Here is a 17,423-nt window from a genome sequence, read left to right as displayed (position 1 = left end):
GGCTGCTGCCTCGCTCGCCGAGGCGCCGGTGCCTGCGCCAGAACGGGCCTGCTCGCGGGGCCTTCAGGGCACGTGCTCACATCCGGAGGGCGAATCCCCATCACTGCCCGTATTTTCCACATCCGCCTTGCTATTCTGGGGCCATTTAGTCTTCTCCAGGAACTCTATGGTCACATGTTTATGTATTACTTTAATAATTTTCAAAATAAAATTTATTATTAAAAAGAGGAAAGGAGACTTTTATCATCCTTTACTTACGTCCCAAGAACTAAGCTATGCTGGCACCCAGAACAGCCGGTGGCCGAGGGTACGTCTGGCGCTGGGCCCGGGAGCCCTGGGACGGTCCTTGAACTTCCTGCACGGGGGAGGCAGGCGGCCAGCAGGACGGAGCCCGCGATCCAGAAGCCCACTCCTGGTACCAAGGCTCCTTCAGAGAAGGGAGCACGCTGCTGAGAGGGAGCTGGGAGCTGGGCGTTCCTGAAGGACAGAGGGAGGAACGCATCGACCACGGGGATAAAAGTCGGGGTTCGAGCTCGCCGGGCTGTGTCTGACTCCTCACAACTTCCCTTGGTTTCGCAGACGGGCATGTCAGAGAGCTTGATTCTTGCACCCCTGTTCACGCAGCGCGGGGCCCTTGGAGCTGGGAGGCGTTCGCGCCGCCCCAGAGGGCGACGTTCGCCCTACGTCTGGGCACGTAGGGACACGCGAACCCGGTGCGGGCGCGCATCTGCACGGAGGCGTCTGCGCCCGGTCGTCGTCCAGGAAGCAACGGGAACGCGGCGGCACTGGCGCCGGGGGCCGGCGACGTCAAACCGACGACCCCGCGGAGCGAGAACCGCTCTTTCTAACCGCTCTTGTCCCCAGCCCAGGATCCTTGCAGCGCCCGGCTGTTGTCGGAGAGGCGTCGGACCCTTCGGACGCACAGCCGGGCAAAGGCGAAGTCACCGCTCTCGCCTCCCGTGGGCCGCGGCTCGAAGGCCCCGTGGGAGAACCCCAAAAACGTGACACGAATCAACGGCTCCGGGCTGCGGCCCCTGTCTCAACTTTTTAAAAGTTTGGTGTCCCAGCGACTCGACAAACCCAGCCCCACGCCATGGCGATCTGCGCAGAATTCTGGGATCAAAATACAATCTCAAAAAAATAATGTATTTTCTGACATCTCCCCAGAAAAAAAATTACTGGTTTCTTCCCTCTAAAAGGATTTGGATGGAATAACATCTGTGTTGAGAATTTGTGAATACGTTAAACTGACAGGCAGTCTCTGAGGCACTCCGCTCATTAATGTTCTGTGCATAAAATTAAAACTTGAAATATATTTTTAAATCCATTTTGAATCATTTAAGCGATTCTCCCGCAAAGAAACTATTGTGCTGAAATAATATATTGGGAGCGAGGAATATGAAAGCTATTAAAGTGTCTTAGACCCCCTGCCTTTCACAGGGAAAAGCAGGGTGGGGGCCATGTTCCCTCTCTTTGATTTGAAATCTGCTCTGTATAAAATATACCCACGGAAAAAAAAAAAAGAGAGAGAGAGAAAGAAAAGAAAAAGACTACTTTGAAATCACACCAAGAACTTGCCTTAAACCCACAGGTGCCAAGGAACTCAAGTTGGGTTTTCGTTCTTCTGCTTTATTGGGCAAGGCTGAGCCTAACGCCACCCCGAGGGGGTGTGGGGAGGCCCAGGTGGGGGGTGCGCCTTCCCTGGCTCTGCAGCTCTCCGGACTGGGGGGCACGAATCCCCACGGCGGGAGGGAGACGGGGCGCAGAGGCTGTCTCGGTCTGCTCCTGCCTTGCTCCTGTCTCTGCAAACACTTCCACGCACGCGGGAACACCGATCGGCCGGCCGATTTTTGGAGCCATTTGGCCTCAGCCGTGCTAAGAGCAGCGGACCGGCATGCTCCCCATTTCATCCGTTTACCGTATATTTTTTGAGAGCCAACCGAGAGCCATCGCTCTCCCGGACTCTGAAAGCTCAGGGATAAGCAAAACTCGACTGTGAAAACGCCCTGTGAGAGAAGGGTCGTGATGCGGAAAGCTTGGAGAGGGCATCCGGCCTGGTCCGGGAAGCCTTCCTGGAGGAAGCGACCGCAGTTACGTTCTCAAGGAAGAGGAGGAAAGGGGAAGTCCGTCCCGGGCCCGAGGGCGGGGGTTTGCCCGAAGTCTTTCCTGGCTGGACGGAGCTCGGACTGGGAGGAGGGCGTGGGCCAGTACGGAGGGGAGGGCGGAGGCGAGCGGGTCAGCCCGGGCCGCGCCGGTGTCGGCCATGAGAAGCTTCAGCATTCGCACTGTCCTTGGCACGAGCCGGGCACTGTGCACACGCCGCTCACGTAGGTGGCGACTCGCTCCCTCGTGACAGCCGTGGAGGTGGGTGTCACTGCGATGCCATTTCGCAGATGAGGAGAGTCCTTGCTCGGTCGGCTTCCGTCGAGTGGAAGGGGATGCGAACCTGGCCCCGCAGCCCGGCTCTCGCTCCCTGCGACGTCACTCCGAGGAACAAGTTAGGGCCGCTAAGGGCTTATCACAGGAACAGTGACATGATCTGATTTGTGACTGTCACCCGCTCTGGCTGCCGGGTGGAGAGAGGTGTGGAAGGGGCCAGGGTGACAAGTGGGGACCCGGTGGGGGCCGAGCAGGTGACGTCGTCGCAGGGGAATGTGGCCGGAAGCCTGGGACAAGCTCGTTCCCACCCCAGTGCTTGGGTTAGCGGTTCCCGGTGTCTGACACCATCTCCTGGTCCCCGCCCACCCACTGCCATCATTCATTCAGCTGCAGCAGGATGTCCCCTTGACCAGCGGGACAGGGTGGGTCCTTGACAACGCCTTACGGTCTCTGCTTTAATGGCTGTTTCAGAATGAAGCTGCCCAATGCGTTCGGACGAGCTCTAGAGCTGTGTCACAAAATCAGGCCACCCGTGGCAATGTCACGGGTGGTGTCTGTAGGGTCCCCCGCGAGGAAGTGGCATCCACGGCTGCACGTTCTCCTGGATCCCACCAGAGCACACGGGGACCGACGTAACCCCTGCCTGGCTCCGGGGAGGGCTCCGGCCTGGGGCCCCTGTGTTTGAGTCACAGTCAGAGAGCAGGCTCCAGCGTGGTAGAACCCAGGATCCTTGGAGGTCATGCCCTTCACGGGTCCTGACCCACAGTCGAGAGCGGGAGTGAGTCCCGAGGGGCAAGGCGCGTGGGACAGGAAGACGCGCCCTGGGAGAAACCCAGCTAAGGGCTCAGGTGAAGCGCAGCCGCCCACGCTGGGTGGGGAGGGGCCTCACCACCTAACCACAGGCCCAGAGCCACCCCGACCCGACCAGGAGGTGACCTTGAGCCCAGGCTCTGATAGCTGCCCTCACCTCCACGACAGACTCGCCTGTAAAACGTTTTCTGTGTTAGACCCAAAAAAAGTCATTGCTTCCTGTGAAACCCACCCTGGTTATTGCCGGCGTGATAAACCGATCGTCCCGGGAGGTAAAAGGCAAAATTGCGCTGGTTCATCCCTCTTCCCTGACCGAGGAGCAGATGAGCACAGAGCAGTGCGACGAGATCTTAAGTGAGCGACAAAGTGGCAATGACGGCCGAGTTACGGGCAAATAAAACGCACGATCATCGCAGATCTGTAAATCGGGACCGACTGGTCGGGCAGAGCTGGAGGTTCATTTGGTTTAATTTGGTCCAAAAGTCGTGGCCGCCTCCGCCCCTCCTCCACGCTTTGCCAGCAAGCGCGGCTCACAGTGCCCCTCCCCCCACCCCCCACCCCCACCAGCCACACCCTAGCGGACACTCCGAGTCACCTGTGACGTCCGTCTCCCCGCCCGTGTCCCCTGGACGCCATGCCCTGCGCAGGGGCCACTTCCGGCCTGCCCGCCCACACCTCGACCATGTCTCCAGGTACCAGCACGCCTCCCCGCCCGCCCGGGTGCTGGAGCAGACGCCGGGCCCTAGCCCGTCAGCTGGCTCACTCCGTCTGCTGTTCATGGTGACCCTGTCACAGAGAGGCTCATAACTCGGGACAGTCCAGTCAGAATCCTGAGGCTGGAGCAGGAGAAATGGGGGAAGGAGGACTCTCCACCCAACCTGGAATCCGGAGCCTGGCGTCACCGGCGGCCACCACGAGAGAGAACGTGCCCGAGATGAGCCAGCAGGGAGGTGCGCAGAGCCAGGGGTGGAGGAGGCCAGGTCTGATGGCATCGCTCTCCTGGAGCGCCCTGCCCCAGAGCAAAAACTTGGGTCAACGAAAGAAAGTCCAAACCTAAAGACAGGTTTAAAGAGTTCATCCGAGCCAGACGAGAGCCAGACCCAGGAGCAAAGTCTCGAAGGACTGAGAAAGTGCTCCGAAGAACAGCAGTTCTGTGGTTTATTTTGGAGGAGAGAGGTAGGAAGGGGACGTGAAATCCCCCGGGGGGAGATCGAGGCTGGGAGAAGGCCGTGCGGGGCGTCTCGGGGATGGGTAGAAAGGAAAACGCAGACGCGGATTGGTTTTGCACTGGAAGGCGCAGGACACACGGAGCTCTCGGCGGGATGCGGATAAAGACCACGATGACGGCCGTCGGGTTATCCCGTCCCGGTGCCCGGTGTTGGTCCCTGCAGGTCTCGAGAAGAGATCATTCCGGCATTTGGAGTATGTTATCCTAGATGCACGAAAACTATGGCCATGGCTTGTGCCAGGTAGAGATTCATCTGCCGTGTAGGCCCTGGGATGTGGCTTCCTATTGTGACCCGCTCGGTTAGGAATCTTTGTGCCCAGAACATCGCATGTGGTCACTTGTAGCCACCCGCACTTTCAAAGGCTCCCCAGCTGGGACAAACTCCAAGCTGACCCCGGGACATTCAGAGGTCTCGCATTTGTCAGGAGGGCTTCGGGGGTCCCTCCAGCAGTGGGCTTCCCTTTCTTCTTGGAGGCTCCAAGCGACCTCTCAGCCAGCAGGACCCGCAGCTCCCCCGAGGGCCTGGGAGACGCCACATCTGGGGCCCGGGGTCTCACCCGCAGTGAACAGCATCGGGGGGCCGCAAACATTTCATGAACTCTACCTTGGCTCTCCCCTCCCCCCCCCTCTTCTCTCTCCCCCCGCTGAACCACGGAAAAGGACACGGAGGACAGCCGGGCGGACGGCAGACAGCGGCCCCCGGGCGGCGTGCCGGACGGCCTCGGGGACTCCTACGCCGATGCCCCCTTCCGAGCCTCTTCCATGATCAGATGGACGGTCAGGAGCTGGGAGCCATGGCAGCTGCTATTCTTATTAACCAGCTTTAAAAGCCCTGGCACATACATAATCACAGCGCCAGCAAATCTCTGAAAAAATAGATATTCCCAACTTAGCCTTCCGGGTTTCATAGAGCCCCCGAGCTTTCATTTAAAATCCATTTTATATGAAGTTATGTAAAAAACGAACAATAGAGCCTCAAAAAGACATCTCCCCAGACACCCATGTGAAGGATGCTGAAAGAGATCAAGCCACAAAATCAATTTAGATCCACAGTGCAAAGCCCCAGCGAGTCCCGTCCCCACGTCCGTGACGGGAGGAGGCCTCTGCCTGACCCGGAGGCGGGGCCCACGCCTCCCAGCCGCTCCTCTTGCCGTTTATGTCCTGGGTGAGGCTTCGAGCTGCAGAGTGGCTAACGAGGGCCTTCCCCCAACCAAGCAAGTATCTGCTGAGGGCCTACTATGTGCTCCTGGCCAGCGGCTGGGTCTGAGGGGAGGAATAAGCTGTAGACCTTAGCCCAGCCACAGGGGGAGCTGGGTCACGTAGTGGGGACCTAACACACAGCCGGAAGTGGGGCGGGAGACGGAAAAGAGCGATGCTGGCCACGGCCGCGCCACCCTGAACGAGCCCGGTGCCGGCTGATCGCAGAAGCTAAGCAGGGTCGGGCCCGGTTGGCACTCGGATGGGAGACCGCCTAGGGACACCAGGTGCTGTAAGTGTAAAAAAAATTTTAAAAAGCGATTGTAAGCTGACGGAGTCCTTGCAATCCGTGAGGTCAACCAAGGGTTGCCTCGCCTAAAAAAAAAATAAGGCGACGCCATTTGCTTCCTTTATCGTCATTAGAGCTGCTCGGAGTGCAACGTGGAAGACCTTCCCGACCATTACCATCTAAGAGGCCTAAACGGACGCCCTCGGCGGCCCTTCTCCCTGAGCTTTGCCTCGCTGACGACCGGCTGCACCTGGGTCTTGGCTTTCTGTCTTTATAGCTACGTGACCATGGACAAGTGGCTTAACTTCTCTGACTCTGTGTTCGCCTCTGCAAATCAAGAATGATCACCGTTCCTACACCATGGGGCTGCTGCGAAGCTGAGATGCAGTGATGCTTAGGAAGGACCTAGTAAATAAGTGTTGAATGAATTCCAGCCCTATCGTCGTCGTCATCATCACCATCACCATCACCACCATCATGTCAACAGCTGAGCAGGATGCACAGCAGCAAGCCCTACTCCCAGCACAGTAGAGAAAATGAAGCTCTGTAAAGGAACAGCCACAGAGCAGTGCTAAGTGGAGTCACAGGGAGACGGGAGGTGCCCCCAGAGCTCAAAGACGGAATCTGGTCCCCTGAGCCACCCCCACAGCTCCCCGGTGCCACCTCCTTATCCATCCAGCAGAACTTTTTCTCCCAGCAAGGGTGAGTTGTGGGACGCACCTGACACACCGGGCCCCCCGAGGACCTCCCACTGGCCCCAGCCTAGAGCAACGACTCGGCGAATGCTTGCAGAGTGAACAAATGAACTGTGGCTAAACTGGACCCAGCCCCTAGAAGCCGCTGGGGAACTCAGGGCGGGGGTGGGGGTGGGGGTAGGACAGGATCAAGCAAATTAAGACAAAGACCGTTTACTAGAAAGATCTTAGCCACTCAATTTTCTCCAGGGTAGGAAAGTTAGATGAGATTTGAGAGCAAAATGGTCTGAATTGTTCTGCTATAAGTGACAGAAATCCATCACAAACAAAATTGAGTGGGATTTAGTGGTTCCAGTAACTGGGAAACCCGAGGGCAACGGGCCTCGGGAGGCCGCAGACATTCAAATCATCATTGGATCACACACTGGCCTGTCGTTCCGACGGCATTTGGGGAAGAACAGCAGCTGTAGCAGCAGGGAGACAGGGGGTTTGACCCTCCACAGCTCTCGGCTTCCCTTACCCCAGCCCAGGGTCAAAAGGAAAGCTCTTGTCACCCCAGCCTGGTGTCTCTTTGCAAAATCCCAGGGAAGGATTCTGATTGGCCTTGCTTGAGTCACATGTCCTTCTGTTGGCCCAATCACTGCAGTCAGGAGAATGAAGTCTGGTGATGAGCCAGGCGCGGGGCCAGCTGCAGTGAGGCAGTAACATGAGCTGCTACCCAGAACCACTTCGAGCACAGAAAAGGTGTCTGCAAAAGAGGTCAGCAGTGCGACCTTCCTCCCCACTCTCGTGAGGTCTCAGCCCTAAACTCCTTGGTGCCCCCAACTGGCAATGAGAATATCCGAGAACATTTCAGAGGGGCAGTGGGCATGCAGGGGGTCCTATATCATGCCTGAGCCCGGAGACCCTGGGTGTCGACTGACAGAGCCACTTCAAGGCCTTAACGGCCTCTCACTGAACTCAGGATAGAGTTCAATGTCCCCGCGTCAGCCTGCCAGGCCTGCCGGGCCCAGCCCCCCGGTCTCAGCCCCCCGGTCTCCTCTGCTGTGTCCAGGGGGGGCCTCCTTGTATCGCCTGGGTCCCCGCTCAAACGTCACCTTCCGTGACCACCTGCTAAGAGAGCTCCCTGAGCACACACCACCCTCTGTGTTTTTATAACCCTTGTCACCACCTGAAAATCTCCTGGCTTGTCTGTTTCCTGGACTTGAGAGCTTCCCGAGGCAGAAGCGAGGCCTGTCTTGCCCAGCACACAGAGGAGACTCGATAAAGGCTTGTTGGCTGAATGAACGAAAGAAGGAATGAGTGAAGCAGTGGCCATCCGAGGCCATCCTGACTTCAGTCTCGGCAAACGGAGGACGGGAGCGGTTGGCCAGCTGCCACCAGGTGGGTGGATGAGTGGATGTCGTCATCTTACGGAACAACGTGGCAGCCAGCCCTCTCCTCGCCTCCCTACCCTGTGATCCACTTTCCCTCCAGACCCGGGCGGCCGGTCCTCTCTGGGCAGTAAAGTCCCCCGCAAGGCCAGTCCAGCTACACAAAACATCTCCGGAACAACACGTCACTACACGCTGAGGTTCCCCTTCGAGGTCGGTGTTTGTGACTTGCAGCTACAGCTAAACTCTTCGGAGGCGACGCCGCCACCTCCGTGGGCAGAGCACGTGCGGGCCTGACCAGGCTCCTCCTCATCCGCACTCCGCTGCAGACGCGAACCGTGAAACCCCCCAGACGCCCCCTGCTCCCCGGGCACTCAGCGCCTCGCGTCGCCAAGGCCAGTGACTGCAGCACGCGGACGTCAGAGCCGGCTACGTCCGAGCTCACGCCTTCTCCACACAGACGTTGGGCTTTTCTCACAGCCTGAGAGCTGCTGGCACAGGGGAGGCTGGAGAGGAAGGGGCCGGGAGGGAGGAAGAGCGGGACAAACTGCTCCCCCGACCTGATGGGGGGCCTCTAATTGGGGCAATGACTGATAATTAGGCCAAATGGAGCACAAGCCCCGAAGGGCGGCTTCTGGGGTGCCCGGGGAGGGGGCGGCTCTCTGCTCTTTTCTTCTCAATAAGACCCAGAGAATGAAGTTAATTGTTCCTTTAGGTGTACGGAGTGCAGACTATTTATGAAGCAAAAGGAGGAACCGTTTGCTGTGACTAAAGAGAGAGCATAATGGGTGTGAAAAACTAGAACTTTTGAGTTCCCGGAGCCGCAGCGCGGTGATGCCATCAAATGCCTTCCCTGGGAATTGGCACTTTCAGCCCGAGCCTCGGTGGCTTTGTTGTGCGGCGGGGGCCATCGCCACTCGTGCTGTGAGACAGGCACGCTGGCCGGCAGGGGCCGCCGGCGGCACAAAGCATTCTCTGGTTAAAAGGGGAAAAAAAAAAAAAAAAAGTCATGAAATAAAAAAGAAAACTGTTTAAGCTTAAAAACTAAAAAGAAGCAGTTGGCTTCAGTCGTCGAAATGTTTTATAAAGCAACAGCAAGACGAAAAAAAAAATTTTTTTTTTCAAACTGTCCCAGAACGCTGAGACGGGGCCAAAAATATTAATATACAGGAACATGGCGAACCTTCTGCAAGCTGTAAATATTTTCTTCGTTTCCCACGTCCAAGCAGCAAGTATGGCAGCCCTTTCTCTCCCTCAGCTCTTCCTGTTTGAAATCTATGCGGAATGACACTTTTGAACAACAAAAAAAGTGTTCGGTGAAGACACTGTGTCTGTCACAGGTCTATGCATTTCTGGGTGTGAATATCATAAGGAAGAGGTTTCCACCCCTGGAACCAGGAGGAAAAAGGATACACATAAAACGAGGAAAACAGAGACCCCTCTAAATAAAAATTAAATAGAATTCCACATATGCGAACGTATTAATTAGCTGAGCATGGTGCGTACCTGCGAAGAAATTCACTGGGAGTAGGGTGGTCAGATCCAAGGTAGGATGTCCAGCTCAATTTGATAAACAACAAATAATTTCTCAGTGTAAGTTTAGTGTAGCAGAGTGTATGCCAGGAAACTCGAGTTCAACTAGACTTCCTGTACTTCTGCTTGCCGGGTCTGGGACAGGGTCCCGCGGCTCTGGGACAGGGTCCCGAGGCTCATGCGCACTCCAGCCTGACAGCACGCGGCCTGCGGGACCAGGAGGGCGGGCTCCGGGCAGGGCTGGTGGAGGCAAGTGCGCCCTTGGGTCAGGAGGAGTCCCTCAGGGAGGCTGCAGAGCCGGTGTGCAGGGGTCTCCACGTGACCTCGGTCCTCCAGCAGCCTCAGCGGCTACCGCAAAGCGGGTCCTGGTACAACTCACGGGCACCACCGTGCCTTGTGCCCGCATCACCTCGGAACCTTCAGAACTCAGCTTCTTCCCCAAATACCATTTGCTGACGAGATTCACTGCCACAGCTACGCCCCGGGCACCTGGAAACCATCCAGAGGGACAAAGGTGGCCTTGAGAGCCGAGAGAGGGAGACGGGGATACGTGGCTCCCATCTTCCCATGGGGCCCCGCCCCTGGGAAGGAACAAGCGCCCGAGTTTGTGCTAGGACGGGGGGCTTGGGACTTCGTTCAAATTGTTTCTCTTCCACCTATTGTCTGAGCCAGTTTTCCCGTCTGCGGCATGGTCACAGATGAACCCCTCCTCCATGAAACGGGAATGCAGGGAGGCACCCCGTCAGGGCCGCGATGGCCCGGGGAGCAGCCCCCCCGACAAGGGTAGCACTGGCTCCTCCCTCACGTCTCAGGGAAGGACTCTGCCTCCCAGGCCGGTCTGCCCGCCGGCCACAGCCTCCTTGCCCTCAAAATCGACATCCTCAAGAAGCCAACCACAGTCCCACTGATGGCCCATCTCCATCTCCCCACACTGTCCCCCAAGCCTTTGTGCCTTGGGCCAAGGACCCCCCAAGCCAGGACAACCAACATGCTGCTGCTGGGGTGACCCTCTACATTATTCCAGGCCCTTTACAGTTGTTCCTCACAGCCTCCTAGGGCCTCGGAGAGGCTGACCGACTGCCCCAAGGTCACTGAGGTGGCACTCAGCAGAGCTAGGACATGAGCCCGCATCTGACTCGGAAGCCCATGCACTTGACCTTAATCCTCTACCCACTTATGGTCCCGGAAGCATCCCTCAGGTGCACGATGCAGCTATATCTGAGGTGAATGGGCGGAACTAGCAAACTCTTACTCATCCTTCAAAACCCAGCTCACTCATCACGGCCTCTGCACGCATCTGCTCCATCTGGGGCCCGCCGTCAATCACACGTACCCCGCGGGAACCGCACGTCCCAGGCCGCGTTGCCATCTGGGTGCATCTGTGCCCGCGTCCCTACTACTCGCCTGGACCCCTGGAGACACATGCTTGCTCTTCCACATCTACACCGGCCACATGTTCCTGGGAACCCCCGCTGCGCCGGCTCCTGTTCTCAAAACCCCCACGTGGGTTCCACCCCGGGACCTTTGACCTGCCCTTCCCTCCTCCATGAAAAACTCCTCCAAGCCCTTCGCACGGGTCCCTCCCTCACCGGCGCTGTGACTAAACGTCCCCTCCGCAGAGGCCCTTCCTAAAAGCGTCCCTTCTGCACCCCCCCCCTGACTCTGTCGCCACCGGCTCCACCCTGACAGAGCAGGCCCCACGGCACGCAGCTCTCCCTGGCGCTGTCGGCCGTGGGTCTGTTTCCTCGCAGACAGACACGCCAGCCCCAGGAGGACAATGACTCTGTCGGTCTGTTCCCTCCTGGATCCCCGGGCGTGGAGGAGGCGCTCAGCAAACATTTGTAGAATGAATGAACCCTCGGTGCCTGGCATATAGAGACATTGAGTAAACAAGTTTATCCTTCATTAATCACTTTAGTGGAATCGTCTCCAAAGCTTCCTAAGGGAGAAGCAGACGGTCCCTTCCCACCGGACGGGTCCTCCCCTCCTCCAAGCCACCCGCTATTCGCAGTTCTCCCCAGGACATCTTCCCTCCTGTTGCAGAGATGGCGACCTCAGAGAACAGACCAGAAGGAAAGGCGCGGCCTGCCCGGGCACCGTCCCCCCCACGGCGACCCGGCCTAGCCAGTGTTACGCATTCACTGATTAACCCACTCGGCCCCACTCCCGGCCCCTGCCTGCCCCCTCACTGTGGAGGCTGAGCAGGCAGCCGGGGCCACGCAGACTTGGGCCTCCACCCAGCATTTCCCACAGCCCAGAAGGCATCACGCGCCTTGGGTGTAGGAAACGCATTACGTGGGGGAATGCACCCCCAAAAGCCCCATAGAGGCACAAACCCGTGGGCAAGGGAGGTCAGGGAAAGGGCGGGCAACATGCCAGGGGAAATCGCAGGTCCCCAGTTGGAAGATGAACACAGCCATGTCCCCAAAGAGTGGCCTTGGGAATTACCAGGGGACAGCTGCAGATCGGCAGGGGCGTGCTCGCAGTCCCACAAGGCTCTGGCCTCCGTGTGTCCCGTGGCTGTCTAGGCAGAAAAACGTCCCCCCGCCCTGTGCCGTGGATCCACTTACTGTGGTCTCTCAGACCCATTTTCCAGTTCCAGGCCCACGATACAGTGGTGTATGGTACAGTGGAAGCCTTGAGGGTCAATGAGTCAGTCAACAAACACCAATGAAGAAGCCAGCACCCAAACCGTGAGGGAGCAATGCGGAGGGGCATGATGAGTCTGGAGGTGGTTTTACCTGTGAGGTTGGTTCGGGGAGGGTTACAAAGGGCGGATGACAACACAGGTCCGGTCATCCGTTGTCCGGAAGCCACGAGCAGCGACAGTCACTGCGGCACTTTCGTGGTGGCCGAAAACTCCACCCGAGAGCAGGTGGCTGGCGGCCGAGGGGACACAATGGAAACGAGCACGCGCGGGCCACTCGCAGCGACCTGGATGAGCCCTGCAAACACGGCGTAAGGGCCGCCTGGACCGCGCTCACGCAAAGCTCAAACGGCGGCCAAACGGGACTGAACTCTGGGCAGAAGTCAGAGGGACGGGGCCCCAACGCCCCAGTGCGTAGTCGCGGCGGCGGTCTGGGGGTGCGCGCTCTGCGACAGAAGCCACTAAGCTTGGGACGCGGGGTCGGCACACTCGTCGCATACTCGCATTACAGGTCTCGATTTTACAGGCTGGGGTGTTAGGTCTTGAGGTTTCCCCCGGCGTTCCTCAGGGGAGGGGGGCTGCTGCTGCAGCGGGGGCCAGGCAGGTGGCCAGGCAGGTGGCCAGGCGCGCGGGCGGAGAGCGCAGAGGCGGGCAGAGGCTGGCACTGGGCGCAGGGACGCAGCCAGAGCCCAGCGGCCCCACCCCCGCCAGATGCGCGCCGCCTCCGCGTCCTGCGTTGCTTAGCAACCAGTCTCCCGGGCAACGCGAGACGCTGCGCCAAGGGCTGCAGAGTGTAGGGCAGACGGAGAGGAGACCTCAGGCCCCATGGCGCAGAAACCTATGAGTACCGAGGCGGCCGAGCGCATGAACTTCGTGGCCCAGGACGCGATCTGGTAACGCCAGGGACCTGGTAACCGGGGGGCTGGGCTCTCCCCACCTGACGTGTGCACACCTGGCGACCTCTGTTTCCCCACCAAGTCCTGGAGGTGGTCAGGGTCCTTAAGGAACGGGGGCGATGACAGCAGAATGAGGGCGACGGGAAAGCCCTTCTCCCCCTGAGCCACGCCACAAAGGCGCAAAAGATCTCACATCTGGCCCTATAACCATCTGCAAAGCTTTGCCTGTTGAGAATGACTGATGTGTTCTTATTTTTTAAGATTTATCAAATTTAAAAAAAAAGAAACAAAATCTTAATCTTTGTTCAATTCAAATGAGATACATATGCACTTTATATTGTCTCTTACTTTTCCTGTTTTTATTTTATGTAATAAATTTTAATTTGAAGAATAGATTCACTTTCTACCAGGTTTATGGTCGGCAGACATTTGAAATGATTTTTTTATTTGGCATTCTCTCCAGTTGCTAAATATTATCTCACCTCTTTGAGGTTTTAACCAATACAGGAAGTCACTAGTTTAGATGCCACTGAGTAAATTTTAATAACAACAAACCATAACTGTTTGCCTCTTATACCTCAATTATCCTTTCTCATCTCTCTGACTTTTACCATTTCTTGTAAAGCCTATAGTAGTCATTTCATATTTTTCTTTAAACTGGCTATGTTTCTCTTAGTAATTTTATTTTTATAGGAAACTTTGTATCACTGTTGAAACTGGAAAGCCAGTATTATTTGGCATAAAAATATACAAGGATTGATTTTTTAAATATCTTTCTGTAAGTACCCCCAATAGGAAAACTACCATAGTGAGATCTGCCCCCTGCGAGCCCTTTCCTCCCCCCTTCATTAGGTAAACTCCTGCTAATCCTTCAAGGCCCAAATCAGATGGCCCTTCCAGTGTTAACAGCGGTAGTTAAGCCCTTAGACTATTCCGTCCAACAACCAAAGTGGCTACTGAGCCCTTGAAACGTGACTGTTTCAAACTGGGATGAGCTATAAATATAAAAAAACAGATTTTGAAGATTTCGTACCCAAAAAAAAAAAGTGATATTAAGTTCACCTGTTTATTTTTACTTTTCTTAGTGCGGCTGCTAGAAAATTTAAAATGATGTGTGTGGCTCATACTTTTGGCTTGAGTTACATTTCCAGTGGGGACGGACTCTGCTATAGATGCCCAGTTCCCAGGTCCTGTTGTGATTCCAAAGTAGGAAAAGAAACTTGAAAATCAAAACAAATAAATGTTTCATTAGATGTTTGCAAAATCTGACACCCCCACTCAACTCAGCTCGTAGGTAACTACGTATAAATTATATTTAATGCGAAGTAAAGGCAGGGTTGGGGGTCGCTCCTCTAACCTTTTCTGAATGTCATCCGGCACTTAGGGATTTTCTTTTTCAGGAGATACCGCCTAAAGGCTGAAAATGAAGCCCGGCAGAACTGGGCCCAGAACTGGGGATTTTTAACAACCCCCCTCGAGGAGGTAAATATAAATTTATGAGCCCAGAGGTTATATAGAATCGACCATTTCCAAGAATAAATGGTTATGAAGTGTGTAATTTGCAAGAATAAAATTAAAGAGAGTTACAGGCAAAGACTACCAACCCCGAAACCTGACATTGCCTTCCTTTCCCGAATTTGTCACACGCTCACATGTCCTGGGCGCGTCACCCGAAACGGCTCCTGTAACCCACACGACCACCCCTGGGTGCAGGAGGCTGGTGCATATGCCCATTTCACTAATGAGGAGATCGAGTTCAAAAGAGTGCCAAGTCACTCAGCGAATAAAGCCAGGCACCACGGGGCGAAGCCGGCCGGACCTGCAGGCCACTCGGCCTCAGACTTCCCGTCTGTTAAATGGGGGAGCAGTCCTCACCTGCCTCACCGTGTGACCGTGAGGATCCGAGAGGATGACATGGTGAGGCAGACCTGACATATGAGGGCTGATCGGGAAGATATCTTGGTATGTCCTAAACGAGACAGGCACAGGAAAGGGCCAGGCATAATAATTAACGGGCAGTGGCAGCGACGCCAGCAAGAGACCACAGGCCCTGTCCGGACATAGCCACCGTCGGCCCGGCAACGGCTGCCGATCAGAGAAGCCAGCTGCACATTCCGGCTGTTCAAGACGGTCCAGAAATCCAGATGTTTATGCCAAATCTTCTGAGTCTAGAATAGCAGCTCAGATGTGTAAAACGCCATTCAGGCCCACAAAATGCCTGCGTGGGCTTCGGTGGGCTGGTGGCCACCTGTCTGCACGCTTTCAAACTACGTCAGGACAGAAGGAAGCCACGTTTCTTCAGAGGGATGCTGCGCAGTTCAAAATGTTCATGATTCAAGGCAGTGAAACCCCCTTTGCAGCTCGCCTCATACCACTAGCGATGAAATTATGCTATTCTTAATGAGTTTTTTTAGTAGTTATACAATTTGAAATTTTATGCATAAAATGAGTCCTTATTAATATAATAGGCACGAAAGAGTCTATATTAATATTCTTTATACGTAATCAGATTGGGTTTTTGAAGAGTTCAAAGCTGCTTTAAAAATTAAAAGGGAAGGTGGGACCGGCCTCTCATTGGTCCTGGGAACTCGCTGGCATTTTTTAAAATTTGAGTCCATAACCTATAACGTTTTCCCAAATTATTACTGGAGAATATAAGTCGCAGGCCACACGCACGGCCGGCGGTCACCGCGGGTCCTTGCTGCAAGTCCCGCTGTGCCCCTTTCTGACCGTGTGACCGGGGACAAGCCGCCTGGCGTTTCTCAGCCCCGCTTCTGCGTCTGTAAACTGCGGCATTCTGGGGGACGATGAAGCGGACGCGCCCACCGTCTCAGCCTGGGCTTCCCCGTCCCTGGGGGCTGTGTTTCAGCTGATCCAGCATGGAGAAGAAGCCCCCACCCCGAAGCCCAAAATGGAGCTCCCCCAGCGGTTCCGCATCCGGCCGGTGACCCCGGTGGACAAGTACATCAAGGTTCGCAAAAAGCCCTTTTCAATTCCTGGTTTCCTAAGTGAGAAATGGCGTTTGCTGCGGGCGCTCGAAGCCAGCTGCCCAAGGCGAGAACCCGGCAGGCGCTGGGTCCTGGGGACTGTCCCCTCCCGAACAAGCGTGAACCCGGAACCCCACGCATATTAAACCTCTGTCTCAGCTCTTCCCTTAGAACAAATACTCTGCGCTGTATTCAAATCGCCCTGTAAGAGCAGAATGGACGATTATTTCAAATGGAGAGGGGGAAACTGCCTATAAACATTTACCCTCATTTTCCAAAGATTTCAAGAAAATCCAAGGCACTGACAAATGAAATTGTGTTTTTTCATTTCAGATAGAATCCCATTTTCCTCTTGGTTTTTAATTAAATTCAATGGTTTTTCATTCCTGTGGTCTCCATAGTTTGGGGGTGTGTGTGTGTACACACCACAAAGCCTCCTCGTCAAAGCGGGAAGCTTTACAGCTGCCGGGACCCCATCCGACAATACCGGCGTCACTTTCTGAAGGGCAGTGTGGACTGTAGCATTTGGTACTTCTGCACCTTACTGATCTTTCCGCTTTAGGCTCCTTTACCGAATGAAAACTGTTTTCCTGGTGGCTGAGAGTGGGTGGGTTTAGCACTGGGGGACGGAGAATCGAGCGTTGCTTCCAGGACGTGCGCCGCAGGTGCGGCCGGCTGGACCGCGCGCCTTGCACAGGGACCCCGGCTTGGCTGTCTGGCTTCTCCACCGCAGGCCTCGCCTGCTGGTCCTGATGCCGCCGCGGACGCGCCGCATGTGCCTGTGGCCTAAGGTGACAAAGCCCCTGCGTTTCCATTGCAGGTGCTCCCGTCCCCCCCGGTCCCGAAGACAACCCAGGGCTTCATCGGCTGGAGATCGGGGGTGCCGGGCCTGAACAGGTGTCTGGAGCACGACCATGAGATCAGGAGCTGCAAGGGGGCGTACGCCAAAGAGCTGGGCTGGCCGGAGCAAGGCATACACTGAGCCCGGCCCGGGCCCCGAAGGGTGGACCGCCCGGCGCCTGGCGCCCGGCCGGGAGAGGAAGGCACCCAAGTCCCCGTGAGGACACGGGCCCCACCCACCCCTGGGCCCCACCCACCCCCGCCCTCCCCCGCCCCCGATACTTGCTTATGGGATATTGCAAAGGACAGAGAATAGCCCTCTGACACTTTCGGTTCATCGGTCCCTCCCTTCCAGAACATTCTCGAAACACACTCGTTTTGAGCTAATGTAATAGATGAGGCAAACCTGGTTCTCTGAATTTTTTTTTCTTTTTTCTTTTTTTGGGAAGTTCTAGGCATGGCTCTTTTTTTATGTGATTTAATTTTTAAAATATTCGTCTCGGCCCGTTAATGTCACTTTCGATCCCGCCTCTCCCCAGCCCCGCTCGT

The 17,423-nt window shown here is 56.0% G+C and overlaps 1 protein-coding gene across 1 annotated transcript; it reads left to right on the top strand.

Moving 5' to 3' along the window:
* The first annotated feature begins 12,920 nt into the window (after positions 1–12,920).
* On the top strand, positions 12,921–17,106 carry CUNH20orf85 (chromosome unknown C20orf85 homolog). The gene is made up of 4 exons (XM_016124857.2): positions 12,921–13,044; positions 14,448–14,529; positions 15,917–16,018; positions 16,855–17,106. The coding sequence occupies exons 1-4, from the start codon at positions 12,977–12,979 to the stop codon at positions 17,014–17,016; spliced, it is 414 nt and encodes a 137-aa protein (XP_015980343.1). The 5' UTR covers positions 12,921–12,976; the 3' UTR covers positions 17,017–17,106.
* Positions 17,107–17,423: the final 317 nt, after the last annotated feature.

This window comes from Rousettus aegyptiacus, unplaced genomic scaffold (assembly GCF_014176215.1).
Source record: "Rousettus aegyptiacus isolate mRouAeg1 unplaced genomic scaffold, mRouAeg1.p scaffold_m13_p_12, whole genome shotgun sequence".
Taxonomy (NCBI): Eukaryota; Metazoa; Chordata; class Mammalia; order Chiroptera; family Pteropodidae; genus Rousettus; species Rousettus aegyptiacus.
This window is presented reverse-complemented; position numbering and strand designations above follow the sequence as displayed.